At 42.6% G+C, this 23014-nt stretch overlaps 2 protein-coding genes across 7 annotated transcripts in view; both read right to left on the bottom strand.

Moving 5' to 3' along the window:
• The window catches only part of SYNRG (synergin gamma), a 51829-nt gene extending 45535 nt beyond the window's left edge, over window positions 1-6294 (bottom strand). For 4 of the 6 annotated variants that reach the window (XM_090024965.1, XM_090024966.1, XM_090024967.1 and 1 more), the window contains exons 1-3: window positions 6150-6294; window positions 1838-1878; window positions 506-624 (exon numbers count right to left, since the gene is read on the bottom strand). In XM_090024965.1, coding sequence (XP_089881091.1) covers window positions 506-624; window positions 1838-1878; window positions 6150-6283 — 294 coding nt within the window. In that variant the 5' untranslated portion in view covers window positions 6284-6294. The remainder of the gene's footprint in view (window positions 1-505; window positions 625-1837; window positions 1879-6149) is intronic. The other 2 variants (XM_090024969.1, XM_090024970.1) reach the window with 1 other exon arrangement.
• A 4708-nt stretch (window positions 6295-11002) lies between these two features.
• Window positions 11003-22584, bottom strand: DDX52 (DExD-box helicase 52). The gene is made up of 16 exons (XM_090026076.1): window positions 22422-22584; window positions 22196-22328; window positions 21136-21201; window positions 19606-19745; window positions 18540-18725; window positions 18238-18381; window positions 17738-17849; window positions 16919-16991; window positions 16574-16777; window positions 16085-16175; window positions 15372-15494; window positions 14947-15097; window positions 14475-14550; window positions 13488-13559; window positions 12623-12715; window positions 11003-12211 (listed from the first exon to the last, which is right to left on the bottom strand). Exons 1-16 carry the CDS (start codon window positions 22506-22508, stop codon window positions 12124-12126), a joined length of 1839 nt encoding a protein of 612 aa, XP_089882202.1. The 5' UTR covers window positions 22509-22584; the 3' UTR covers window positions 11003-12123.
• Window positions 22585-23014: the final 430 nt, after the last annotated feature.

Below are 23014 nucleotides of genomic sequence, written 5' to 3'. Positions count from 1 at the left end.
GTGAGTAATACATGCCAAACTCCCACCCTCAATCCTCATTATATTAAATATAGATAACAGCAGTCTTTTCTGCCCAAGTGCAGGGGGGCTGGACCCAATGATCTTATGTGGTCCCCTTCCAGCCCCTAACATCTATAAATCTATGAATTATCCAAATCACAGTGAAACTTGCACAGTTCCATAAACATTACAAAAATTATAAAATATTTTCATGGAGATTGTGCTGCCAATGCAACTTATAAAAATCAACAGGCTAGGAGTTATATTCCACCTTTTTATTTTCAGATCACATCCTAGAATCACGGAATCACAAAGTTGGAAGGACCTCAAGGGTGTAATCCTGCCGGTGTAATCCCCTGCACAAATGTAGTATAGCTGCAGTTAGACTCAGGATAACAGGGTCCAAGACACTTTCTTGGCAAACATAGGTGGCTGCCAATATACACCCAGAGTCAGGCATCCACTTCATTTCCCATCTACAGAAGCAAAATGTTAACTCACATACCTGCATGGTCATAGGTCCAGGAGGCATCTGAGAGCCATAATTCATTCCCATCATGCCTGGCATATTGGATTGCATGACGGACACCATTGGAAAACCTTGCTGTTGCATGGGAATCAAACCTAGATAAAACACATTAATACTAATTAAAGTTCCTGATCTGTTTGAAAGCCTTTCCTCAAACAGCACAAGCAGTAACAGACACACAGCATATGGAGATGTTTGCATTTTAAAGAAAGAAATATTATAGGGAATCCTCAGAAATTAGCCAAAGGAACCCTTCACTCATACTAATCATTATTTAAAAGAACCCTGAGGGTTTCTTCCCTTTGATTTTTTTTGGACTATAATTCCCAAAAATAATTGCTCTAAATAGCCAGAGTGACTTGTCCTCATCTGTCTCCAGCACCCTTCTGAAGAGGTTATTCAGATAATAGTCTTTAAAAAGGTGAAGATTTTACATTCTCAGTTGGCTGGACAATTTGCATGTATGCAAGGGTAGTTAATCCAGAAAACTAGTTTATCCTGTCAAAATATCTTTGAATCACAGGTTGATTTAGACAAGCCAGACAGCAGCTTATTAAGTCATTGACTAAAACAAAAGGAATTAACAGGGAGATGTTATAAAATAAAATTACATTATCTTGGCAGACATGGACCAATTCTAGACACATTCACTAGCAGCACTCCTGCAAAATAATTAACTGTACATAATTTTCATTTATAAGAACAACTGCCTCTGGAAACAGTGAAACTTTAGCTTGCCATTCTAAAGTTAATCAGTGTTTAGCAAATGGAATTTTTTTATAAAAGTTTCTCTAGCCCTCCTTCATTTGTAAATACAGATTTAAATACAGTAGTATGGAATAAAAAAAAAAAAGAGAAAAAAAAGGGATTAAGGTCAAGGCTTAGGTGTCTTATTAATATTCTGTATTTATGTCATGCCTTTTATCCAAGGATCTCACACCCTTGCAACACCTACAATACAGGTATACCAACTGGTATATTTAAATCCAGAACAAGGAGAACGCAGATTCAGTGACAGATTCAGGACTCCACAGCCCTGCTCTGACCTACTGGAACATCCCCCGCCCCCATAAGATCCAATAAGTTAAATGGGAAAACTGCAAACAAAGATGTATGACTCAGCTTAGCAGTACTATTTAAGAGGGAAAAAGGTAAAAAACATAACCAGCAGGCATGCTTATTCTTCACAATATTACGGTTCAAGAGAGAACACAAAGTTACTGTACATGTGATGCAAGATGTTTAACATTAACTTTCATGCAAAGAAAGGGGCACAAAAGGTGTTCAGCATCTAAAGTTGATTCATACCTTGAGGAGGGCCAATGCTGCCTGCTACAGGGAACATGAAGCTGGAAAAGAAACCAAAAGAACGGGCATGAGTCAACAACTTCATAATTCAATACAGTATTTGAGCAATTATCCAAACATAAGGAATACAAGAGCTGTGCCACGTCATCAGTTCCCGCTGTGGTACGATAACCCAAACTGTGCTATTCACCTGCCTGACAAAGTCCACACAAATTGCAGCAAATTAAAGTTAACCAGGGTGGCCTCCTCCTATACAAGGAAATGGACAATTGCTACTGATGGGCATCAGGAAGGATTCTGCTGACTTAATCCTGAAGAGAGCTCCAAAGAGAGGACCAAAATGGTTTTGAGCTATCTACATGACCAATGGAAATGTTGTCAGCATCATTTTGTGTTGGGTCAACAGTGGGTCAATGTCTTGGTACAGGCAAGGCCTTTAAGAACTGTAAAATTAATAAACATCCTCTGCTGGATATACCTGATTCAGCACAATCATTAACTACTTTATAACGTTTTTTCTGCAGAGAAAGAAACTACCCAAGAAATACTATACACTTGCCTTACATTTTTCCCTCTTAAATACTAAGTAGTAGAAGACAGGAGGAAATAGACAATGCACTAGTTTGTGTTTAATTTTCCATGGTATCCAGTTAAAAGAAAAAAAAAATAAATGAGGGGATGGGGACAAAAAAAAAAAATCACCAAATGCAACAAGATAAATTTATTCAAAATTCAACTGAAATGATAAATACCAACATCCCCACTTTGAAGCAGAAACATTAGCTCTGCCCAACAGGAAAAAAACCAACCTAGTTTAGGGATACTGCTTGTAAGCAATTCCCAGAGACGGATGTCAGCAATAATTTACCAACCAAGAATTTCTTTCAGTGCCCCATCAACCTCTTGCATCAAAACACTATGCAAAGACAAAGAAGTGGGTAGACATTCAACATCTCTCAGCTCGAGACAGGGTGAGCAAGAGGCCACCTGACAAACTAAAAAAACAAAGCAATGAGAAAAAATGTCATGAGAATCAACTCCTTCTCATGCATAAAAACCTGCACTGATCAGAAGACCGTTCTCCCATGTAAATATAAGGAAGCTGGATTCATGGCTGCACCCAATCCTCTTACTATGCAGCATGTGTGTATAAGTGAAGAATTCAATCCCAAATACACACTGCATGTTTTCCTCCAGACAACCTCGTTTCTGATTTGAACTCAGGATCCTCTTAGCCCCTCCAATTTTTGTTCTGCCTAACCATCAAGTTACAATTTGCCTTCACCTTTTACAAATCTGAAATGCATACCTGCATCCTACCCAAAACAGATATTACCAGTTTACTTCCATACCAGTCTGCAGGTCTTCTGTTACCTGAAACATCTCCCACAATCCTGCTGAGGCTCTGTTTCAAAGACACAGTCTACCTAACTTAGAAATATGCATTCAGACTGGATTGCTCAAAGGGAATCCAGCCGCGATCTCCTGTGCCCAAAAGCTTATCAGCTTATTCGTGTAGGCCAACGCACATGAAACAACTTTGGTACTTCAGTCCAGGTCTTAACAGACGGATCCTGACAACATAAAACACATACAGCCCTGCTTTAAACAGGCAATCCTGTCTAAAGATTAAGCAGAAGGGCCAAATGACTGAATTCCTTTTTTGCTGCAAGAGAGGGTTCCTTCTGCACTAGGTTTGAGGCGTATTGACAGGACAGTGTGAATTAACTGGATTCCACCTACAGATCAGGGGTGTGTCAAACTCATCCAGTGTGGGGGCACACATACCAACTCCAGCCTTGTGCATCACATCCGGCATGCACTGGCTCCAGCCTCACGTGAAGCACGTGACACACAAGGCTATTCTGGGACTCGCACTACAAACCACATGTAGGGCCAGTCTGGAGCGTGTGCTACATGTGGCGCTGATGCCAGACCAGCCATGTGTACTCGATCCAGCAAGTTATACCAGTCTGTGGGCCCAGTCTGGACTAGATTTAGTATGAGGGTCCAGTCCAGCATGGGCACTGCGTGCAGCGTGTGCCCCAGACTGACCATGTGCCAGCTCCAACCACATGCAGCGTACTGGGCCTGGGCCAGCATGTGCTGCATGCATGGTGCTGATCTAAGACCCGCAGACAGCACTGCAGGCCAAATGCTTGGGCTCTGCAGGCTGGAACCAGTGCACAGGCCATATCTTTTACACCCTTGCTATAGCCTCTGTCCCAAAGGCTGCCAAAATAGCACTTCTTCCCACCATATATAAAATGTATGCGACTAAAAGTATTATGTGCATTTCTGTAAGAAGGATCAGACTGGCAACTAGCACATTGCTCCAGACAAGCTACTCACTTGCAAGTGTGAGGCTTGAAAACGCTGCAGGTTTCAAGTGAACACAAGCTGCTTTATGAATAATGAAAGTAAATTTTATTTGAGGAAAAAAAGCATTTTCAGCTCTCTTTTTATTTGGACAGGGAATGCTTCTATCAAAGTGTCCTCAGTTATTTTATATTAATCTCCTGTTCCTTCTTGGTGGAAATTCTGGTGACAGAAATAAGGACCTGTTCTAGTTTCACTGAAATGTAATGTAATCTGAACAAGCACGGAGAGGTACCATTGCATGCTGGAAGCAAATAAAGAACAGATGATTAATTATTCATTCCTTTCTAGAGAAGTGGTGATTTATTTATAAGCATCCTAAAAAACTGAAGCTAATTAGAAGCCAACTGTAAGAGCTGGTTAAGTGTGACAAAGTTGGTTTCCCTAATAAAATATTCTGTGTGTGTGTTTAGGCTGCACTGTGCACCTTGTAGAGTCAAAGATTTAGCATGTGTTTGTCTACTTCTAGGCTGTACAAGAAACTGAAGACTACAGCAGGAATTCTGGGATGGAAAAAAATAAGTGTCTTTTCAATGATGCACAAACAGAGGAGAAAAAAATGGGTATACACATCCAATTAAAAGCAGATTCACAGATACTCCCTTTTATCAAAAGGAACTTCCGTTAACTGAATTTTCTTCCTCAACAAGGGGCATCGTTTTTTTACAGCAATAATTAACTGTACTAGAATTCATTTATAAAAATGAATTACAATTTACTGATGTGAACGGAGCTTATTCCTAAATAAGATGTTATACCCGATAACACAACTTTTTCAGCTGACAAGAGAATTACTTGCTGAACAAACCAGGTACTTTGTAACCAGGTAAAATATGGAGCTGCCTAATTTCCAGGAGATGCATGCTATAATTAGTAGTCTACAAGGCCCGCTGTACTGGCTTGAGACTAAAGGGGAGTTATAAGTAGCTGAAAATCAATTTCTAAAAGCAGCACATGTGATCTATGTGATATAACGGTCCATTTTATAAAATATGCATTACAGCTCTTTACTATCAGGCCTGCCATTGCAGTACTTCCCCTTATTCTACAAAAGGGAACGGCATTTATTTGTAGATATTTCTACAGCCCTCGGCAACATCCAACCACCTCGTTCGTACCACCGGCCACTCGTACGTCCAAGGACACCATGCCGTAATGGAGAAAGACACGGATATTCAACGTACTTATTCTCTTACGAGCAGCGGGACGCCAGGTCTGTTAGCAATAGCACACGTAAAAAAAAGCTGCCGCCACGCACACCGGGAAGGTAAAGAGTTCAGCAGCAATGCTATCCCACGCAAGTTTCTGAGCAAGTCTTCGACTTCAGCCGCAGGGGTGTGACTTCACGACTGCGCCGTTCAACAACAAATCTCCCCCCACAAAGCGTCCTCGTCTCCGTGACGTGGCGCCAACAGCCGAAGAGGACAGTGCTCTCCCGCATTCAGACGTTATCCTGAGGTCTCCCCGCGCCCTCGAGTTTCCAAACGAGCACGACGACCCGCCTGCCCTCGCCTCCACGTCCTCGACTACACGCGGGCATGCGACTCGCCCAGGGGAGCGGCAGCAAGGGAAGTCGCCCTACAGCGGCGACCACGTCGCTCGCAGCAAAGCATCCAAGCCAGAGGCCGCCAGACGCGGACAGCGACCGGATTCGCCGCGTTCCCACCGTCGGGAAATTAAAACGGGAAGAGACGCGGGGAATCAGGTGGGATGAACTGGGCACCTGAAGCTGCCTCTCTTGCGCCCCGGCCTTCCCGGGAACACGCACCTGGGGCTTTCCAGGGGCGCACCCGGGCCTTTCAGGCGAAGCTCCGGGAACTTGCAGCCGGGGCCTGAGGGGAAGCATCCGCTCCCCCGCCCAGGAGAGGAACGCCGAGGGCTGCCCGCCACCCCTTCCCCTCAGCGGACGCTGCGTGCCCACGGCCCGGCCTACCTGGCGGCGCCCGCGCTCCCGGCCCCGGCCCCGGCCCCGCCGCCGGCAGCGCCCCCCGAGCCGGGCCCGGGCCGCAGCGCCATCTTGCACGCTCGCGCCGCCCGGCAGCGCCTGTCAGCGCAGCGCCGCCTCATCCGGGGCCGCCTCGGGGCGGGGCCTCCCCAGCCTGCGGCCCCGCCCGGGCCTCACCCAACCCCGGACACGGCAACCCGCTGGCGCCCCGCCTCGGCTCCGGCCGCGGGTGCCGTGCCAACTTCCCCGGAGGCTTTGCTGAAGGAAAAGGGATGAGACGCCTGGGAAGGGTCCGGACAAGAGGCCTGCAGGAAGCCCAAGCAACAGGCCTTTAAAAGTCCCAACTGAGAGGCCTTCAAAAGGTCCGAGAAGTCTTCCAAAGGCCCAGCCGAGAGGCCTTCAAAAAGCCCAACTGAGAAGCCTTCAAGAGGTGTGAGGGGCCTTCAGAAAGCCCAGCCAGGAAGTCTTCAAAAGGCCCAGCCGAGAGGCCTTCAAAAGGTCCAGCAAAGTCACCTCAAAGAAGCCCTTCCAAACTGATATAACTGCTATTTATAGTACAGATATGTTAATGTAGCTGTATTGCTCTTCTGTAATTGATTGAGTACAAAATACTGGGTTATTTTTGGTGAAAATCGGGTATCAGGCCTTGGTTCAGGAGCCAGTCCCCCATTTATAACATTGTTTCCTATGGGAAAATCGGTTCCGAGTTATGACGTTTCAGCTCAAGATGCGGTTGTTAGGAACCAAGAAGTCTTCAAAAGGTCCAGCTGGGAGGTCTTCATAAAGCCCAACCGAGAGGGCTTTTTGTAGCCCCCTGAAAGGGTCTCACAGTACCCCAGTTGAGGATAACCGGGTGAAGGTGTCCCCAGTTGGTCTTTTGCAAGACCCACAGAGAGCACTGCAGCATCTATCACGGCGTGGAAACCTGGAGCACTCCCACCAGCCAGGCCTCTACCACCCTGGCTTCACATGAACCACGGGGCAGGGCTGGCTAGGAAGAGAGGTGCCGGATTTAACCACGGCCTAAGAAAGTGACTGATTTACCTCCCAAATATGACATGTACACATACGAACAAGCACGAAAACCATATTCTGTCAGCACTGAATGGAAACCCAAGCCGCAGCCTACTGAGATACATAGTACATCAGCCGTGCTACTTCCATGAAAAAAGAGATGTTTCTGCAGCGGCTCTGACTAGTTCAGACTTCAGCTCTTGCACAGGGCACTGCCAACCAGGCTGCTCAGTTGATTCCCCCACAGCTGCCCTGATGTGGATAACATCCCTGAGGTGGAGAGGGACCACAGGGCAGGAGGACACCCCATAGCCACAAAACTGTAGATCACTGTGATCTTCTCATAATACATAGTAATATATTTTTCATTTAGAACAGGGGAGAGGTGTATGGCATCTTATTTGCAACAGTTGTGTGTATATGTATAAAGTTAAGTCAAAGCATCGGAGGCCTATTTCAACGATTCTATAGTCTGAACTAAGATACGTACTCCAAACCCTTGGCACTCATCCGTAATTGAATTCTTCCCTTGTTCATGTGCTGCATGGAAGCCACCATGCCGACTTGGTCACATGTGTGCATATACCAAACAGAAACTGGAGCATAACTTTTTACAGCTCATGAATCTAAGAATGGCCACATAAAATGAACTGTATTTTAAAATATATTTGTATATTACAGATGATCAAACATACATAATTTAGGGGGAGGATAGGCTGACTATGACCCATTAATGTGGGCACAGACTCAAATATTCATAGACTAAAGTTACAGCCACTTATAATGTTAGGTGTGCCAGAGTGGTTCAGGATTAGGGCTGTAAAGCACAACTGTTAAGTGTTGCTTTAAACAGCTGACGCTGGGATGGGAGGAGCTGGTGCAGGTCAGGATTCAGCTATACATTTGCAAAGCCTAAAAGCATAGGCAGAAGATGGGACTAACCATGTATTCTAGAGGTTAGTATCACGATGCCCCAGTAAAGTTATATACTGGACATTTGCCCACACTAACCTTTATGAGCATGGCCCTCTTGGAATTGAGTATAACAATTAGTCAAAGCCTTTTAGAAGAAAGGACAAAGGTTGACTATTAAATCATGCTTCTCACTCTATTTCATACATTCGAGCCATCTGATGCATACAGATAACAGTATCTGACATGATGTCAGTTTACAGATTGCTGGTCCTACCCCTTGATTTAAAATTGAGACCAGCAGGTGTAGGGGTTTACAAATAGCAAATTGTGTTTACAAAATATTAAATCTGGAACAAGCAATCTTCATTAGGAGAGTGGGAAATTCAAAAGGATGCAGAAGAGCTGGGTTCTGTTTCACTGAATCATAACCATGTTATAGTCCCCCTGCTTCAGTTTATCCTATAAAAAGTCCTTGCCTGCCTATTTTCTGTGGTTGTTAAAACTAGCATATGTAAAGTGCTTTGAAATCCTATGCCACAGGTGGCAGAGACATATAAGAGTAAGAACTGAAAGCCTTTTTCAAGCTTTCTGTGATTCATCACAGCATTCAGTAAACAGTCTGGTGTACTATGCTAGAGGACGTCTCTTACCATAAAATCTTGGCTACTTGACTACATTTTTTAACACATATTCTCACACTTGAAAAATATTAACTTGCATTTAGGCAAAAATCCTCTTTAAAAAATTAATAAAGAAGGCTATAGATTATATAGATATCTCACTTTTCCTCAGGTTCTCAGGTCCTCTAAGAACAAGTGAAGAAAAAAAATCTATGTTCAGAAAGTAGATTGTCATTTGGTTTGCTATAGTGCAAGGCAACAAAATTTCCCAAGGGTCTCAGGAAAACACCAAATTGAAGCAATCTGTCTAAAATACCTGCGTGCTTTCTAGGGCAAACCTATGGCCCTGGTTTAGTACAGCATCAGTGCTGCTAGATGGAAAAAATGGAAATTCGTTGCAACAGTTACTTATTACTGTACTCTGCCTATTGAACAGTTCCTAAGAGACTCTGAAAAAGGCATTCAAATAAAACTTTCCATTCACACTATCAGACATTTATTCTAAGCTCCAAAAACAATCATTTTGCTCCATCAGAGACTTGAGCACGTTGCTAGTTTCATAGTTTTTTTCTTCGTGGTTCCTTCATGCTAATCCTTTGACATTTATTGAGTCCGACCTTTTGAGCACCACATTTCCTCCAGAGATCTGCAACTTATTTTAAAAGTACAGTATTGCAGCTGTAAGAAGCCTAAAGCTATAAACAAAAACTTGAGATAAAGCTTGTTTCCATTCTGAGTCCTGTCCTCTTCACATCAGCGAAACGAACCTTTCTTTCATGTGGGAAAACAAATGTCTTTCTTTCATCTTTGATCTGTAGAAACCAGTTTGGTAGTAGTAGCCAGTACAATCCTCAACCTCTTTTGGGAGAAAGGCAGTTACAGGTTTGAGGTTTTTTGGCGATGTATACAGCTGTCCAACTAAGAACTGGTTGCAACGGTTAGCTTACCACGTAGACCAGAAAGAACCACTTTTGATCCCATCTAGATTTCAAATAGCAACACATAAAGGGAAACGTTTTATATCCTGGTAGCCATATCAAGGCTAGCTGTTCTTTTGGCTGCTTGAAGCTCTAGGGCACAACCTTATTAGTTAAAAACACGGGGAATCTTTTTTCATTTCAGGAAATGACAGCATGAGGGGTGAAGTTTGTTAACCAGACACCATCTATACCATTTCCCAGGTTCTCTGTGTGCTTCCAGGAGCTGCAGCTACTACAGGGGATGTTCATTAACAGGCTGCAATATGGATCCAGACCTGCTGCTGGAATCTAGACACCATCCACTCCCATAAACAAGAAAAGCAGCAGTCCTTACACAATGTAGCACATAACTGCAAAATTAATCTCCCTTACCATTCTGCCAGTTTGCTATTTATCCCACTTCCAGAGGCACCGGGAGCATCACCTTTACACTAATTGTCAGCCCACAAAATCCTAATCATCATCATGCAAAAGCACTCCTTGTGATTAGGTGGATTGTGAGCTGCTAACTAATGATGCAGCTGCAGCAGAGCAGCTTGTCTCTCTTAATGACACCAGCAAGGAGCCGGCTGAGGCATATTAAAAAGCATGGACATTCTGGAGAGTTTCTATATGCTGTTTGCCATCTGCCAAGTTTAAGAAGTTTTGTATGATATCTAGCAGCATTTAACACAATGGTTCCTTCTGAGGGGTACAGCTGCTTTACATTGCTCAGTGGGGCCCAGTGATAGAAATTAATTATCTGGGCTTTCAGAAATCCAAGTTAGGCCTCACATTCCTACTACAGTAGCTCAACTGAGTTCTAGGCAGTTCTCTAGCTAGATGGATCTTGCAACTAAGTCCTTAAAAACTAATGTACAGTCTGCTCTTTGCGGACATTAATTTATTGACAGTTTGCCAGACTAAGAATTTAAAGTTGGCAAGCTAATCGTTTCCTCCTGGTCACACTATCATACAGCACACTGCATATTAATTAGTACACTGACAGTTACAGCTTGTTATTGCTATGAGGAGGGAAGCAGTGGTAAACCCTGCATTTAAAACTGTTAAATGTTTCCATTATAGTCTTCCAGCTGGTGTCTGAGAACTCAAGATTCTCCACAATTGCAGCAAGGACTTGAAATGTAGCAGGAAGGAACGCTAATGCATTTTTATCATAGTACTGGGCAATTTGAGCGAGAACTGCATACACAAATTCTTATTTTAATAAGATTTCAGAATATGACACTTATCTACATAATCCTAATTAAATGCATCCTTTTCACAAACCCAGTAACACAACCTTGCCAAATAACTTAAGAATAAGCAGACATCTGAAGTGATCCTGGATCAGTTTTATTTTTGTAAAGTAAGGCAAACTTAGAAGAGGTCTCTACAGCCTTCAACACAACAGAAACACGGAAAGCAGCCTGTAGTGAATGATTTACGTAAAACTGGGATCCATTTGCAAAATGGACTGAAGGTAACCAAGTCTTGAGGAAGTGGGACTTAATGAGCGCACAATTCAGAATGGGTACCAAGCAATAGGAATGGCCACTTAGAAAAAGATTATCCTTGGAGAAGAGAAGTTGCCCTTGCATTGTTAAAATTATCTGGTAAGGAAGCTACGTCCAAGTAGAGTGGGCTTAAGAAGTAAAGAAACAATAAAAAGTGTGGAATGTGTTCCTTATGCATAGCAAAAGCATAGAAACAGCAACTGGAAAGCAGTCCTCCAAGAAATACAAGAGAGACTGAAGAATCTCTGGTCTTAGAATTCTCCTCAGTTTATTTTTGCTTTGAGATTTACCTTTAACCCCATAATAAGATTTCAAGGGTGGTTTTACTAACATTTGCTGTATTTTGTATGAAAACCCAAACACTTCCATGTCCCTCTCTTGCTGAAAAAAAGTCATGAATTCGTTATTCAAATTGGTTTATACAGCAAAAAGAATCTAGTTGCAGGGGCAGATCTTATAAAAATAAATAAAACAAAATTAAAAAAAAAAGGGATAGAACAGTTTTTAAAAACAGCTGGACTAGCTCAGCACTATAATGAAACCTGCGCATTCTCAGATCTTGCACATGTAAACACTCTTCATCAGAAGATGCTCATGGACCAGTTGTATATCTCAGCTATTCCAAAAAGTGATACTGAACTTTAATCAAAACAGATGCTATTTGTGAACCATTCCCCAGAAGCCTGGGGTGTTTCACTGCAAGAGCATGATCTTGAGCTTCTATAAGAAGCACATGTATGATTTCCCCTCCCCACGACATTGACTCTTTTTTTCATGCTAGTGTCCGCTGCTCCATATGGAAGTTAGAAAAAGGAAGTTTTACTCTCTCTTCCTTTGTCCTTTGTTGTCATCTTGGACTTTCCAGTTTCAAGTATTTATACAATATATTTGTCTAGCTTGGTTCCAGTCCAGTTTGTTTGTGAGCACTCAAAAGCCATCAACTTTCTGGAGCAGTCTGCAATTTAGCATTTTCTTTGGATGCTTTAGCTTTCTTCTTTTCCTTAGTATTTTTCTGGATAATTTTCCTAAACAAAAAGATTAACAAATTAGCAAAGAAGGCATCTAGTGAATTTATGACTGAAAGCTAAAACGTACATAAGTGAATAATGGGTTGGCAGCCAGTTCCCAAAGAACAGATGCTCACACCAACGTAACTGTCAGCTTTACTAGCAGCTGATGAGGACTAAGCCAAAGGTGCTCTGTCCAGATCAGCTCTGAAGTACACAGTGCAGGGCAGCATGCAGAAGCATGGACTGCTGCTGCCACAGCTGGACCCGTCTCCTGGATATCTAGAACATCTGTCCAGGTCCAGAGTTATATACTCAACTACTCATCCAAATGGGAGATTTGCAATAAAACATTAATTTTCAAGCTCAAGCCCATCAAGAAGGCAAACAAAACCAGATCTCTCAGCCCCTCTTCAAGAAACTACTTACTTTTTGCTTTTTGCTTTTTCTAAGAAGTACTGAGGCATGGTACGAATGTGCTCCCTTTCCAGTGGTTTCTTAATAAATTTCTTCTTTTGTTTGCTGAGAAAGGCATTTAGGAAAGCAAAAATAAAACAACATCTGTTAAAAGCTAAGTCATCATCTGAAACAGATATAGCAGGTACCTATTTTCAGCATCAATTCAGTCAGCTGTCTGTCTCTCATCAGTGCTACAATGACACAGTGAGCGCTGCTTGCTTGGAGATTGCACAAGATTGGAAGCATAGGAGTAGATTCCTGAGGGAAGGGGGCTTCCTCAGTACTAAAGTGTGTAGATTTTGTTGAATCAGTTCTAATAAAACCTGAGTAAATGTATTTTTCTTCTTAGAAATGCAGCTACATTTTTCCCCGTTTGTGAAAACAAAATTCTCAAAATAAGCCACATACAAACACATTTTGTTTTTTGTTTCCATCTGTTTCCAAGTCACAGTGGTCCAATTTAATCATTCAAGTTAAAAATAGAATGTCTTTGATTCAAGCTCTTCAGAAGTCTGATTTGCCAAGTTTTGGGACTCTCTTTCATTCAAATTATGTGAAAAGGGTGGGTTAACATTGTGCTTTGTTCAAATCTGTTCACTGCACCTTTGCACTACAGAACTGAGTTCCAGCACAGTCCTTCACAAAAATGTGAAACAGCAATTTGATAACTAACAGCTTTCAAAAAAACAGAAAAGGCATTTGTGCAAGACAACGAACATCTAGCAGATACCCTGCAACTCTCCCACCCTTAACCTAAGTCACGTGGGCTTTTAGACCTCATGCAAACTGGAAAATGACCCAAAAGTAAAATAAGAAACAAAACCAAAAGCCTTACCTTTGCAGTTTACGGAAGTGTTTTATATAGTCCGGCACGGGACAACCAGCCCGCTGAATAACACTAGCTACACTGGAAGAGAGGGAGAAAAATATCGGTTCCAGTAATGAACACTCAAGCAGATACTAACTAATTACAGATGGTAACTATCATTCCAAAGAATCTGCTGGGTTATTTCTTACCTGGCATGGGAAGAAAACCAAAAGCACACCCAAAAAAGCTTGAAAAGGAGGAAGAAAATAGTAGCAATCCTATGGTAGGACTAAAAGTAATTGTTCTCAGTTTTTGTTCATTATAAGTTACTAAACATTGTATTATAGAACAAAGAACAGTCAAGCAGATTAACAAGAAGCCCAAATGGAAAGTTGTACCAAAAGACCTTTCCATAAGACATTACCAAGCTGGAGTTTCAAGAGAACTAAAGGATACAGAAAACGTGTTGACAAAGACATCACTAGTTGCGTCTTACAGTAAAAAGCACAAGGTTTAGAGAACCAGATGACAGCAACCCCAACTGTGTATAAATTGCTAACTGCATTGACTTGGTCCTTACTGAAGTCACAGGTTCACCAACTTCACTGGTGAACTCAATATTTCATTGCAAAGCCAGTCACTTGTATTGCCATTATTAGGTTTGAGACCCAGCATGATACTGAATTCTCATAAAAAAAGTCACCATACAGCTCTAAAACTATGGCAAATGGCATTTGATCCTTGTACTTAAGGAGGGAGAGGTGTGAAAATACTGCATGTGTAAATAATTTAATGCCACATCCATCCATACACACAGCCCCCCCCCCCCCCAATTCAGTACTAGTTTGTTTGGCAAGAGGTATTAAAGATGTGGCCCATGGCACTACTTGTGGTCTGGTCTGGCACATGCTGCATGACTCAGAGCCAGATAAGTTTGATGCCCCTGGTCTTAATCATTCAAACACGTAGGAGGGTAACTTAAGAACTAATCACAATGCCATCTTCCAAATTTACCTTCGTAATAAAGGTTTGTCATCTTCAGTAAAGAAAGTGAGTGCCTTTCCTGTATGTCCTGCTCTTCCAGTCCGACCTGTCAAAGACCAATCGCGCAGAGAAAATGGCAAGTTTTTATTTTTTCTCCACTAACCCACACCACAGATCTGTTAGTATGACCCAGCAGTTTAGACTCATCCACACTGTCCCTACTGCACAGAAGCTACAAGCATGTAGGCTCTAGAAGTACTTTACAAACACGAATCAAGTCTATTTGAGAGATTTTTATGAGGTACATAACCCAGTTTGGCAGAGGTGAACTGAGGCATGAAGTAGGTTAGATGACAGACACAGACGCCCTCCCATCAGAGCCAAGCTAATCCAGGAGTCCTGACTTCCAAATTTCTGCTTTAGCACACCCAATGCAAAAGCTAATTGAGAGAGAGGGGGGAACCAAAGCACTGCTTTGTTTTTGGGGGAGGGGAACACTTACCTATCCTGTGAATATATTCCACAGCACTGGTTGGGAAGTCATAGTTAATGACCATATTCACTCCTTTGAAGTCAATCCCTCGGGCCAGCAAGGCCGTGCATATAAGCACCCAAATCTTCCCAGCTCTAAAACTGTGCACTGTGTTATCTCTCTGGTAAATAAAAATAAGTGCTTTTTAAGTGAGTGACCTAATAATAAACAGCTGGAGCTCAGAAGTGCATTTAAGCATTGAAAGCAGCAAACACTGAGACACTGAACAGTAAAACTCAACTCAGGTCCTCCATACAAAGATCACGTATTGCAAAACCCTTGCCGCCCTCCCATCAATTGCATAAGGATAGTCTAGTTTTGAAGACTACTTCTTAGGTGGTTTCTGAGAAAAAACACAAACAGGGAATATTATTATTATTATTATGTCTTCCTACCTGCTGCTGCGTTTTGTCAGCATGAATAACATCCACATTGATACCTTCGTAAATAAGCTCATGGAAAAGCTCTTTAGCCCTTTCGATGGACTGCACAAAAACAAGTACAGGAGGCGTGAAACCCTGCAAAAGAACAAGCGTAAGTAAGGCTCAAGTCGTTTTCCTCTCTGAATTCACTCCAGCGCTACCATGGATTTAATTAGCTTGCATGCTTTACATTTCAGAGGGCGGTTTTTGCCTAACAAAACTCTTGGGGCCTGGATTAAGCAAATTCAGTTCTAGTGAGTTGGATGGAGTTACACAGGATTTAGGCATCAGAACTGAATCTCACCCACAGAAAGCAAGATAATAAATGCAGAAAAGCTACCAGAGCAAATACATGACTTCAAGGGGAGACTGGGGTGCGGGGCTGGGAGACAGAGAGAAACACCACATTGAGAAGTAAAATTTATCCACAGTAAATGGTCTAAATTCCGCCTCATCTTTCCAGCTCAGACACAAGATAGTCTAACTCAGACCCATGCAAAGCGAAAGCCTTCCAGTTTTCACTGGCAGGCTACATTTGCTTTTACTTAGGCACAGCATGTCTCATATATCAGCAAACTTAATAGGTTTTGTCCTGACACACATGACCCAGGAAAGAATGCGCCTCTGGCAAAATGTACAGCTCAGTCAGCAAGCAAGAATGAGAAGTTCAGTCACTTCACAACTACCTTTTTAACCAGCTCTCTCATTGCCAGCAGCTTTCCTGTCTCCGATCCAACAAACAAGAGCTCTTGTTCCACTGTCTCTGCTGCAGAGTTTCTGAAACCAAAACCAAGTTGCAGCGACAAGCCGCTGTTACTATTTTTCAAGATAAAAATGTTCACTGCTGAAAGACAATCATGGCAAAATGAAGAGATTTCACATGTCCACCCTCCTGTATGTGGTAACACCTGAATAAACAAACAGACTCAGAATAAAAGGGCACTTTCCTCCTGCTGTATGAAAAAAATCACCCTCCTGCCTGTAACACGCTGCCACACAAATCCAGCTCTTCCGATGGCTGAAAAAGCGGCCTTCAGATTACCATCTAGTCAGCCGTCTGCCTCCACATGGGCAGGCACCTACTTACATCTTTCCTTTCTTTAGTTTGGAATCCCTCAGATGTTAAAGAAAATCCCTGTAGGGGGAAGAGTGAGAAAATGTCGCTGCTCACACACCTTGCTCCAACTGACACCAAAATGACGTTATCCAGGTTGAGTTTACACCACTGCTCTACATCGTGTGCAAAAGTTGCGCTGAACATTGCTCTTTTGATGACATGAGATGTGCAAGCAAGGAAGATGGAGGCCAGCTGGTCACGGAACCCTGACTTCCCATCTTCAAAGAGTTTGTCCGACTCGTCCACCACCAGCCACTCAACCCTGAGAAGAGCAAAACGTTTTCTGTTCAATGAAAGCAACTTTCAGGGGAGAAAGATCCTACAAGAGCATGGCAGCTTTAGGACTGAACAGATACTAAATCTATACTGCAGAAAAGTAATGAATATAAGCAAAACTCAGTACCTGGTCAAATCTATTGCCGGAGGATCTTGTTTTAGTAAATAAATGAGTCTGTTTGGAGTGGTCACTAGCACATCTACAAGAAAAGCAAAACTGTATTAGGGAGACAGAAAAACAAGCCAGATTTAAATAAATAACCAACATGATCTAGCGATGCAAGCACAGACGCTAAAGCCAGGAGTTCTAATCCTCGACTTGCTGAGAGTTCCTAAGGCAAATTATTTCATTTCCCTGTGGTTCTGGTGACCTTACCTGTAAAATGACCTATTTTGTGTTTTTGTTATTTACCTTACATTTAAGGGTGTTGTGAGGATTCATTAGCTCTCACATGTTCTGTTAGGTATTGTTCGACAGATATATGTAATGTCTATCGAGATTCCAAAAACAGATTCAGTTACACTACATTAATAAAGTTAGCACAATAGCAAGTGGTTGTCACTTTGTGCTTTGAATGACCAATCTCAGATACACGGCAGTATTCCAGCACTTCAGAAGTGCCACCATACAGCCAAATCAGCAGCACATTTGGAATGTTTCTGACCTCCACACACTAGCTGCTTTGCCAGTGTGAGTGGCATTTTTTTTTTTTATACAGCAGATGAAGATTTGCCTTCATGACTTATACCCCATTCTCTTTCAACCACTGGGTTTTAAGGATTTTTTTAAAATGTCATGGAGACAAGTGTCCACAGGACTTTCCAAGATGATTTCAGTGACAAACACTAAATGTACTGGCCCATTTAAAAATTCATATACACTCTAAAAGTTCCTTTGAAAGTTTCAGGTTTTTGAGAGAATCTCTGAAGTCATGAGAATGCTTACCAAACTTCTGAGATGATTTGGGCCCAAACTTCTTGGCTGCTTCAGCTGCTTTATGGATCATATGTATTCTGAAGCCTGTTCCCTCAGACAACTTTACTAGCTCTCTGTGTGTCTAAAATACATGAACAATTCAAGATCAAAGTTCCTAGCATTAGCTACACAAGGACAGCTTTAGGAATCAAAAAAACCCACAAGCCCTCTTGCACAGCTTGGCATTTACAGACTAAAAACCCACTCAAAAAAAAAATCAGGCAGTCCTAACATCTGCTGAGCTGAAGTTTAAATTGAATTTTAAATTAGTCTCAGGAGTAAAGTCCTGGTGGTTCCCTGATCCAACCATGCCTTTACATTTCACAGTACTACTAGACAACTCAAAACTTTATTCAGGAAAAACACCTCAGTGGACAGGATAGAAAAGCACATCCACCAAGATCCTGTTTTCCTGCCTCAGAACAAAACAGGTATTTCCAAGTATGCCAACTTTAAAAAAAGAATCCTACTTGACTAGCAAGTTCTCTAGTAGGAGAGATGATCAGTGCTCTAAATCCTTTGTTCATGGGTTGTTTCAGATGTGTTAAGATAGGAATGCTAAAAGCCAAGGTCTTCCCAGATCCAGTAGGAGCTGAAGCCAGGAGTTCCCGACCCTATGGGTATAAAAATCAATATAAAAATAGTGAACATTTAAATTAGGGCTTTTTTTAAATGCAAAAAGCTGCATGAATGCAAACAGGAAGTTATAAAACGAAGAGATTCCAAACTATTCTCTGTTACACAAAGCATCATATAAGACAAGATGACTTACATGAAGCATGACAGGAATGGCTTGCATCTGAATTGGCGTGGGGACCTGGAAGCCAGCAGATTCAATGTTCTGCATTATTTTAGGGTGGACTTTATACTCCTTTTGAAGTTGCTCAAATGTGGCAATTGGTTCAGGAAGATCTGTACCTTGCACATTAATCTTGTGCTTGTTTCGGAAATGGTTTATCTAGAAAGCAAGACGTACATGTTATTCAAAACATCAGGAGCATGGCCTTTTATCAAAGTCAAAAAAAGTCATCACTTAATACTTTGACAGAACATTTATATCGGGGGAGGGATCAATTAACTTTACACGGTACTATTTTTACACATGTGAAAGCATGGCAGGTCCAAGCGGACCCAGTAAAAACTAGTGTCTGACACCCAAGTCCTAACCCTGTATTCTAACCATGAAATCATGCTCCCTCCTCCAGTGCTTTTTAAGCAAAGCTAAACCTCTATGCTTTTTACAAGCATTTCCCAGGAGAGAAAAAAACACCTTTCAAAATAGTTGCAAAGTTTGCTGCTTTATGTTTTTCTTTATTTACATATGCTGCACTACTTATAATGGTAAGGGCACATAGACAAGTGACTGCAAGGTAAACTATGGCACAGATTTACAGGAAAAGGAGTTGCTCTGTAGTAAGTATCCATGTGCATGCTCCTATCCCTTGGTAAGTGAAAGCTCACTTGTACCAGCTTCCCCTCAACCAAAATGCTGCTGTCCCAGGTTACAGTGCAGTATTTCATTCATGTGTCCATGCCCTAAAAACCCTAATTGTGGAAAAAAAACTTATCCATATTGTTAATAAAGCATATAGGAATAATGCCACTGAAGTTAGTGGAAATACCTTGCACACTAAATTCAGAACTCCAGCATCCTTTGTAAGATAAGAGACGAGGTTTAACTTGCTTTATATGACAGAAAAAGATCCATTTGCTGATTACTGTTTCATGTTATACAATCTTCAACCCAAAGATGCACAAATAAACATGAACATTTCACCTGAAAGTTGTGTCAAATGAACATATAGCTCTTGGAGTACAAGCAAATATATCTAACTCACCTTTTCCTGTCTGAGCTGTTCCAGTTTTTCTGCAGTGGGTTTCTTTTCTCCCATTTCTCTTGTATTTTTAAGCTTTGCTTCCAACGAGGACATCCACAATATCCCATCATTTTCAGGAAGCTCCGATGCAGAAATAGTTTCTAAAAGGTTCAAGAAAGGTGCATTTAAAAAAAAGGAGTAATGAAAGGAAAATTCATGGATGAGTCAACTGGGGTAGAATCAGATGCCTAAGCCTTAGCTCTGTACCCTGTCAGAATTCATTTGCCCTGGAGCAGGCCAGCTAAAGAAACTGTCAAGCTTCCTTAAGCCAATAGTACAGCTTGCAATGGCAACTCCAATGGCGCCACAACCTCAACCAACCAGCAGCCCATTTCAAGGTAAAGCATCTGCTCTCAAAGCAGAGAAGAGAGGAGTAGAGGAAGGAAGGGCAAAGGAATACCAGCCTGCAGTCCCTCTCCCCTGCACAAAGGCCTACAACTTGTGTGGACAGATCCGTGACTCAAAGATTAGACTCTTAAGTCGTCTCAAGACCCATCAGTGAGCTGTGGCAAAGCTCATCCTCGATTCAAGGGAGTGATGATGGAAACAACTTGCAATTGCTATAAGTTGGTGGTACAATGTTACCCACAATTAAAGTTAATTCTTATCAGAATTAATTTATAAAACTCTGCAAGTGCTAGGATATTTGAGCGGCATGAAAAATGACAAAGGTCCCCGACCACAGAATCTTATTAAACCTACGGAAATGCAGCAGCTGAAAGCAAGGATAAAATGATACAACCAGAACTCGTTGAACATCTTTCAAACAACATGGTAAGTAAATATTTTGTCTCTTTGCAAGAGTCCTGGGTTTCTTTTTTTTTTAAATATAGGCAGTCCTCAACTTACAACATTTTGAGTTACGTTTTGCACTTAAAACATTTATAATTTGACACCCTGTTTCAACTTTCTGACGTCAGCTTTGACTTTACAACACTTGATCTGAAGCCACACCACACCAGTTAACAAGTTTGCTTCGCTGTCCATCTCCCTGGGACACTTTCTTTAAGAAAGCAGATAAGACTCCAGAAAAACCTGCAGCCAAGACTCCTGAGAAGACTCCAGCTAAGAGCCCTTCAAAAAGTCCAAAGTCACCTCAAAGAAGTCCTCCCAAATCAATATAATTGCTATTTAGAACATAAATACGTTAATGTAGCTATATTACTCACCTATGACTGACTGAGAAGAAAATTCTGGGTTATTTTTGGTGCAAATAGGGTATTGGGCCTTGGTTCAGGAACCAAGCTCCCATTCACAACATTGTTTCCTATGGGAAAAATCGGTTCCAACTTACAACATTTTGACTCGAAATGCATTTTTCAGGAACCAATTGTGTCATAAGCCTCAGGACTGCCTGTAATCCAAATCAAGCACTAGGTGTTTGTATTGGTAAATCTAGCATTTCCTCAGTGTCAGATTTGTCCCCGCTGTTCTACTTCAGGAGGTTTAAGATCACATCCCTAGGCACATCAAAGGGAAAAGTTTCACTACCTGAGGTTTTCTTCTTTTTCTTCCCCCCAGAATGCTCACTTTCTCTTGTTCTCTTCCTTTCCAGCCCTAAAAACATAAGAACACAAAAACTGCCATTTACTGAGTCAGACTATAGGTCCATCTTACCCAGCATCTCTTCAGTGTATTTCTGCTGCTTTTTATAACAAATGCATAAACTATTGAATCTGAAGCTTTGACAGTGTAAAATTGAAACTTACTACACAAGTGCCAACCATCCTATAATTTCCTCTAAATTTACTTAAGCGTGTAGACTGCCTTCTTGCTCAAAGGGAGCATTGACTGTTGCTGCTATAACCAATACTGGTCTCCAGCAGGTTCTCCCAAGATGTGACCAAATGTATTAGTTTGGCTCTGGTGAAATTCTTCTCCCTTCTAGGGCTTGCACTAGATTCTAACCACCACTTAAGTCCATTTGCACGGGGTAGAGTGGCCTCTTCGTATGGTTGAATTTCACCCTATCGACAAACTGAAATTGCACGCCTCAAGTATGTACACTAAAACATGCACATATCTTATATGGCAGCTGATACTGTGTATTTTGCAACTGTGTACGCAACAATGGATTTCCTCCAAATGGGAATGTTTGAAGGAGCTTCATTTTGTGTTACAGGGAGCAGGGGATGGGTAGTCAGGGATGATCCTGCCTTGCACAAGGGGTGGGGATGGGACTCCTATAATTCCTATATATATTTGGAAATAGAAATACAGTTCTTAGCTAAAATGTGGTCTTAGACCACATATCCATCTGATTTAACAACGTTGAACCGAGACCTCCAGGGCAGATTTTGGTGCTGCCGATGGGGAAGGGGGCTAACAGGGCTGGGATGCAACGATGTTTCCCCTTCACTGCTAGGACGTGCCTCCAGATTCATTTTCACATTTAAGGCTGCAGAGAGCTGTTCCCCCACGCTGGAGGCAGCGTTTGAATGGGGGAGGGAAGCAAGGGGACTGGAACAACCTCAGACCTCCATCCCGCTGCCCATGCCCCTTCCCCGGCAGAAGCCGCCATCCGACTCAACCGTGGGCTTCCCGAGCCAACCTGGCAGCTCCACAGTGGGCATCTGGGCTGCGGCGCCGTCTGTCCCGGGGGCACTTGGGGGCCCAGTCTCGTGGAGGCCGAAAAAGTCCAGGCTGGCGGGGGGCACCGAGCCCGGGCCGGGGCCTTTCACCACCTGGAAGGGAGGGAGGGAGGGAGGAAGGGGCAGGGCTGTCAGTCACCGGCCGGCAGGGGCCCGGGATCAGGGCCTCCCCCACCGCCCCCTCACCCCGAAGCGCCGCGCGTCGCGGCTGAAGCGCTTCACGTCGAAGCGGGCGCCCGCGCCCAGGCGGCGGAACAGCGCGTGCGAGTCCATCTTCTCCCGGCGTGCACCGCGGCAGCAGGCACCCCCTCGGTCTGCCTAGGAAAAGCGTCCCAGCCTCGCGCCAAGGAGGGGCCGGAAGTAATCCGGTACTTCCGGCCTCCCGGGGGGCGGTGCCGCGCTGTCATGGCAGCCAGGCAGCCTGTAAGAGTGAAGCGGGAGCCTGGCCCCGAAACCCCCGCCCCCGCCCCGTGACGTCATAGCGCGATGCGCTAAATAGCGATGTATGTTTATTTCTAGATACAGAATAAATAGAGAGACATATAGAGATATTTATTTCCATGTATAGAAATATATATTTTATCTATATAAATACATATCTAGTTATTTCTATGTATAGAAATATATATACCTATATACATATCTAGTTATTTCTAGGTATAGAAATAAATAACTATTTCTATATATCAGAATAAATAGGAATACATCAAAATAAATAGCTATGGAGGAAAATGTATTTCCATATATAGAAACATCTATTTATTTATATAGATATAATA

The sequence above is a fragment of the Crocodylus siamensis genome, chromosome 13 (assembly GCF_052110815.1).
Source record: "Crocodylus siamensis isolate JL-2025a chromosome 13, ASM5211081v1, whole genome shotgun sequence".
NCBI classification, from domain to species: Eukaryota; Metazoa; Chordata; order Crocodylia; family Crocodylidae; genus Crocodylus; species Crocodylus siamensis.
This window is presented reverse-complemented; position numbering and strand designations above follow the sequence as displayed.

What these genes read in the sequence shown, in the direction of transcription:
- DDX52 (XM_090026076.1), bottom strand. Translation starts at nt 22,508, where the DNA reads ATGGACTCGCACGCGCTGTTCCGCCGCCTGGGCGCGGGCGCCCGCTTC. An exon ending in CAAATCATCTCAGAAGTTTG is followed by an intron (nt 16,992 to 17,737) that starts GTAAGCATTCTC and finishes CTTTTCTTGTAG; the next exon opens with ATGTGCTAGTGACCACTCCA. An exon ending in GAAAAAGCAAAAAGCAAAAA is followed by an intron (nt 12,212 to 12,622) that starts GTAAGTAGTTTC and finishes CTTTTTGTTTAG; the next exon opens with GAAAATTATCCAGAAAAATA.